The following is a 6,449-nucleotide window of genomic DNA, read 5'->3' on the forward strand; positions in this document are numbered from 1 at the left end:
TTTTATTCTTCAATAATATCAATTTTTTATTATACATAGTATTCAATTATTTTTGATCATATTTATACTTAATCACCTTATTTTCATTCTAAATAAATTAATTTTTTTTATAATTTTACGCTTAAAGTAATATAATTTTTTTATAAATAAATAAATTTTATACTTTCATTCTAAATAAATAATGTAATTTTACTTTCATTACTTAATCATATTACTTATATTTTTTTATAGTTTTACACTTTCATTCTAATCACATTACATTATTTATTTAGAATAAAAGTGTAAAATTTATTTATTTATAAAAAATACATTACTTTAAGTGTAAAATTAAAAAAATAAATTTATTTAGAATGAAAATAAGGTGATTAAGTGTAAATATGATTAAAAATAATTGAATATTATGTACAGTAACAAATTGATATTATTGAAGAATAAAATTAAAATTTATTTCTATGTATCGTTTTTGTCCCCAACGTTTTAGTCCTATTTACGTCCCTAACGTTTCAAAATCGTCTCAATTTTGTCCCGCCGTTAATTTTATTAACGGATCCCTAACGGCAGGACAACATTGAGTCAATTTTAAAACGTTAGGGACGTAAATAGGACGATTGAAACGTTAGGAACAATTTTGAGATTTACCCCAAACATTGGGGACAAAAACAATACTTTACTCAATATATTATAAATACTTTAAGCAGCTCCATATGATGGAATTTTTTTTTGAATTTTAACCCTCTAAATTTTGAATTTTTATTTTAAAAAATAAAATAACATCTCTCACTTTTAAATAATTTTTCTCTTATATTTTATTTTAATTTTATTTATAAAATAAATAATAAAAAATTATATTTTTTTAAATAAAATTTAAAATTTAAAAGATCCAAATCTCTTTTTTAAGAGCTCCATCAAATATTTGCGTAATTTATTATTGAACCCATTGAAAATATATTAACTTCTTTTGAGATACGATCTTATTCATTTGGATTACAGTGTGAATATATATATATATATAATTTATTTTATTTTATTTTTAATATTTTTTATTTTTTAAAATATATTTTATATTAATAACTGATTTTAATTTATATATATATATATATATATATATATATATATATATATATATATATATATATATATAACATGATTGATATAAAATAAGTTATGCACAAAATAATTTTTTATATACAGCAATTCAAACTTTAAATGTCAAAATTGTAAGTTAAAATTAAAATAAAAAATAAAAATTATATATATTAAAATCAGTTATTATATATTTATGTATAAATATATATATTATTTAATTTATTAAAAATTAATTATATTAAATATATATTAAAATTAATTCTTAATATAAAAAATATTTAAAATATATATATTAAAAATAAGTTAAATTATATATATATATATATGTGTGTAAATACACAGAAATTATTTTTAATATGAAAATAGAGGTGATATTTTGGTTAAATATTGATATTTGAAGTGTATTATAATATTGTGGAATTCATTCAATACGTCTCCAGGTGTTGGCCAATACACTGTTACGTGTCCAACACGTTCTCCATGTGTTGGCCAGAATGTTGACACGTGTACACGTCCCTCACGTGTTGCACCACGCCCCCTACGTATTGCACTACGCCCTTCACATGTTGACTTTTCACCTACAAAATCTACATATCTGTAATTATACCAAATAATCTCATTTTCCAAAAAAAACACCAATATTTCTTCCACATAAAAAAAATCAGCCGTAAATACATGATAATTGATTTTACGGACAGATCTTCTTATGCAAATATTACTTTTGGTAAAAAAAAAAAAATTTGATGTGAAGTAAAGTATTTACCACTTAACCAGGGGCTCATCGATTATTTTGCCAGTTAACAATTAGTTGAGGCAGAGTAGCAGTAGAAGCGCCGCCGCTTGAAACCCAATATCGGAAGTAGCACCTTACTACCGTTAGAAGCACAACTAGCAGGATAGCAAAGTAGCCACCCTACACTCACTAACATCATTTTCTTACACACTGTTTGGCATGGCTGTAGCTCCAGCTCCAATCCATGCCTTCAAACTCCATTCCTCATTCCCTCAACCAAACAAAACCTTCTCCCTCTTTCCAAACCTACCTCCCGCTCCTCCATCCCGCTCACTCATCCGCCACAATAAACTCTCCATTCGCGCCGTCAGCTCCGGCGGCGCCGGAGGAAAATTCGCCGAAGATGCAGCTCTCTCTTCCAACGGCCCTCCCCCTCCCGCCGTCCGATCAAAGCACGTTCCCTCCCTCTTGTTCCACGCTCTTGTTTGGCGCGTGTGCGCAATGTCGTGATTTCTTTGATTGTGTCTGTGATGCAGGGTTAGGCGGCACACGATTTCGGTCTTCGTTGGTGACGAGAGCGGAATGATTAACAGAATTGCGGGGGTTTTCGCGCGAAGAGGTTACAACATCGAGTCTCTCGCAGTTGGTCTCAACGAGGACAAGGCGCTCTTCACCATCGTCGTCTCCGGCACCGATAGGGTGCTCCGGCAAGTCGTGGAGCAGCTCCACAAGCTCGTCAATGTATTAAAGGTAATGTTCATTTTGTAATTATTATTGGTGATGTTGGATGAATTTAATTTAAGCGAAACTGAACATGAGTGGTTTCTGACTGCAACATGTGTCAATGGTGTTGATTAGGTTGAAGATCTTTCGAACGAGCCACAGGTGGAACGTGAATTAATGCTCATAAAAGTGAAATCCGATCCCAAATACTATAATGAGGTATAAGTTATATGTGTCTGCGTGCATAATTTGTTGCCAAAAAGATTCATGTTCTATAAAGTAAGATTCTAGGGGACTGCGCACATGTGGTGTTTGTTTATTTTCCTAGCAGAGCTTTTTCTTTACTATTTTTCTTTTCCATCCGCTTGGGAATTTTCAGATAAAGTGGTTTGTGGACATCTTCAGAGCTAAGGTCGTGGATACCTCGGAACATTCTGTGACGATTGAGGTTATTGCTGAACAACTTTAGATATGTTATTATTAATGTTTAATCACTGCTTTTTTAAATGTCTGATTTATTCTATGCATGTGAATAAACCTTATTATAGTTGAAGGCTGGTCTTGGCTGGGGTCTTTATGCATTTCATATACTTGTTACTCTAGTTTTTTTTCAATTATTATCCATCACATCTACCAAATGATCCTAAAGTCTCAGAAAGCTTAGTGTCTCGATAAACTATCATATCAAGTCACAGTTTCAAGTGAATTTTCTTACAAATGTTACAGGTCACTGGAGATCCAGGGAAGCTCGTTGCATTTGAAAGAAATCTAAGCAAGTTTGGAATTAAAGAAATAGCTAGAACCGGAAAGGTTGGGAAGTTCAATTTAGTACCTTAGAAATTTAGTTTTATCTTGGTTACTTTGACATACATTATATTGTTGGGTTACATAAAATTTAATAATTTGTCATTGTGTCATGTTGTAACTGCAACTAGATTGCTTTGAGAAGGGAGAAGTTGGGTGCCTCTGCTCCATTTTGGCGGTTTTCAGCTGCTTCTTATCCGGATCTTGAAGTAAAACCAGTTGTTAATGCCCTTGAGGCAGCCAAAACTAGCAATCCTATTACCAACACTGATACACCTGTGGGGGTACTGTCTTCATGCTCTTTAGTTGTTCCATTTACCTTTCTAATTCCATTTTTGGACCAAAAATTTTAGATTTGTAACATATTGACTTGAAGCTATAGTGACTTAAATGTGTTCCACTGTGTTCAATATTTTTCATCCCTTCTCTACTTGGATTTCTTTAAACCCTAATAAACTCTACTTGGATTTATTTAAACCCTGATAAATTCTTATCTAGTCTCTGTCCTTTTCTTTTCTCTAAAATTTTTGCTTATGTGAAGGGTGATGTTTATCCTTCAGAGCCTTCAGATGGCTTTATAGTCAAGCAAGTACTTGATGCTCACTGGGGTGTTCTCAATGATGATGATGTAAGATAGTCAACTCCCTTTTTATGTATGTATAGTTAACTCGCTTTTTATGTATGTACTGTAGATGCAATAATGTTTAGTTCATCCTACCTTCTAATATCTTTGATGATATGATGCCTTCAGACCACTGGAATTCAATCGCACACTTTATCCATCCTTGTGAATGATTCTCCTGGAGTTCTCAACTTAGTCACAGGGGTTTTTGCTAGAAGGGGATACAACATTCAGGTTTGCTTCCTCAATTTGATTTCTACTTATCTTTAGCTGTAATATTAGATATACTTGTTAGTTTATTTGTTCTCTCATGCTCATATGTTTGTGGCCAGAGTTTAGCTGTGGGACATGCGGAAGTTGAAGGACTTTCTAGAATTACAACTGTGGTTCCAGGGACAGATGAGTCAATTGGCAAGTTGGTGCAGCAACTGTATAAGCTAGTAGAACTGCATGAGGTTCGAAATCTTTACCAAAACTTCTCACGTCCTAAACTGACTTCCCAGCTTTACAATATTTGCAGTGGTGTTTGTGGCACTGCATTTTAGAATTTGCTCACTATTTCGATCATATTTAATTGACTTTTCTCCAGGTTCATGATCTCACCCACTTGCCATTTGCTGAGCGAGAATTGATGCTGATAAAGATTGCTGTCAATACTGCTGCACGACGTGATGTCCTCGATATCGCCACCATTTTTAGGGCTAAAGCCGTTGATGTATCTGATCATACAGTAACCCTTGAGGTGATTTTTTTTTTGTTAGAATCTTTAACCAGGGGCATGATCTCATATTTGGCATCAACTTATATTGATAGCTGAGAATACTATGTATCCTTAAGAAAAAACAATAGAAAGAAAGATAGAAACTCAACTCAGTGCTACTTTACTAACAAAAGAATGTTGAATTAGCAACTACAATGTACTTAAACGAAAGCAATTTATTTTAGTTGAATTTACTATTAATAGGAAAATTGAGACACAAGATATGTTTCTCCTGGACGACTTTGATGACACCATATAGACACAAACTTGTTGATATTTGCTTGCACGTTTATTAGTTCTAACCCCCAGTTGGGGTTATGTAATGGTTATCAACAACTTTGCATTCAAATTAATAAGTATTGGCTGATAGACAAAAAAATGTTATCCTAGTGAATTTTCTTTCTCTTTTATTTATTTACCTCAAATATTGTTTTTGCAACCTGTGAAATAAATCTAAATATACTTTTGTTCTAGGTTACTGGAGATCTGGACAAAATGGTGGCGTTGCAGAGAACGTTGGAACCGTATGGGATTTGTGAGGTTTGTGCTTTCTTCAGCATTGCATTTAGAATATGGTGCTTTTTTTCCAATCAACAAAACTTGTAATCATTGTGTGTTTGTTTAAGGTGGCACGAACTGGGCGCATAGCACTGGTGCGCGAGTCAGGGGTAGACTCCAAATACTTGCGTGGATATTCCTTTCCCTTGTAAATTGTAATTGTTTAAACTGCGTTGAACCTTGTGTTTTTCACCTTCTAAGTTCGGCGTGTTTGTTCTTGACTAGAAATTTTGACGGTAACTAGTAATTTCAAAGCTGCACTTCTCTTTGGTCAGGGAAATCTAGCCTAAATTGCATTCAAATAAAATGCAGCTAGGAAAAATGTTTTTAAACATTGACGGGTAATATAGAAAGAACAGGAACAATTACTTATAGAATTAAGCTATAAAGGTAGTCTGAATTGAATTATTGGATAAATAAAACTAAAGATAACTGAGTTGTCTAACTTTAAAATTTGTCCAGTCTCGAGTTCCTTTTATTTGTCTTTTCCTTTTTTTGTCTAGGTTTTCTTCTTTTTATTTTAGGTGGTACCACTGTCTACACTATTATCAAGAAATTGGCTTATTTAATTTGAAGAATTGTAGTTATATTTTTCAATAAAAACTGTTTTAAAAAAAAGTTAATCTCTGGATTATTACCATTGAAATGCCTCGTTGGATTTGGATTTTCTAAATTTTGAATTTCACTTTATAAGGTAAAGTGTGATTTTTTACCATTTATTTAATAGATGGAATCAAAAGAAAATATGAGAGAAATTATTTAAGGGTAAGAGATCACATTCACATTTTACCTTCTAAAGTAAAAAATTAAAATTTAGAGAATCCAAATTTTACTTAACCAAGGATTCCTTAGTGTCAGACAACAAAATGTCATATGTACACAAAAATTAACTATTAATCAGTCACAGTATATTTATGTATATTATATATATTTTACTTATTTTTAATATATATTTTATATTTGAATATATATTTTATCTATACCAACTCTTTTTATTAGAAACTAGCTTTATTCCACGACAGAACTTAAAAACTGATTTCAATAAAAAAAACTGCTACTACGTATTCAATTTTTTTTTATTTTATTCACTTTCAATAAAAAAAACTATTAATACGTACTCAATTTAAATACCGATTCATTTTCAATAACAAAATAATAGACGT

The 6,449-nt window shown here is 31.6% G+C and overlaps 1 protein-coding gene across 1 annotated transcript; it reads left to right on the forward strand.

The window, feature by feature from the left end:
* Nucleotides 1–1,833: 1,833 nt before the first annotated feature.
* Nucleotides 1,834–5,566, forward strand: LOC112792118 (acetolactate synthase small subunit 1, chloroplastic). The gene is made up of 12 exons (XM_025835210.2): nt 1,834–2,271; nt 2,356–2,569; nt 2,678–2,761; nt 2,922–2,990; nt 3,269–3,352; nt 3,478–3,630; nt 3,888–3,974; nt 4,098–4,202; nt 4,301–4,423; nt 4,558–4,710; nt 5,203–5,268; nt 5,355–5,566. Exons 1-12 carry the CDS (start codon nt 2,039–2,041, stop codon nt 5,436–5,438), a joined length of 1,455 nt encoding a protein of 484 aa, XP_025690995.1. The 5' UTR covers nt 1,834–2,038; the 3' UTR covers nt 5,439–5,566.
* Nucleotides 5,567–6,449: the final 883 nt, after the last annotated feature.

This window comes from Arachis hypogaea, chromosome 13 (assembly GCF_003086295.3).
Source record: "Arachis hypogaea cultivar Tifrunner chromosome 13, arahy.Tifrunner.gnm2.J5K5, whole genome shotgun sequence".
NCBI classification, from domain to species: Eukaryota; Viridiplantae; Streptophyta; class Magnoliopsida; order Fabales; family Fabaceae; genus Arachis; species Arachis hypogaea.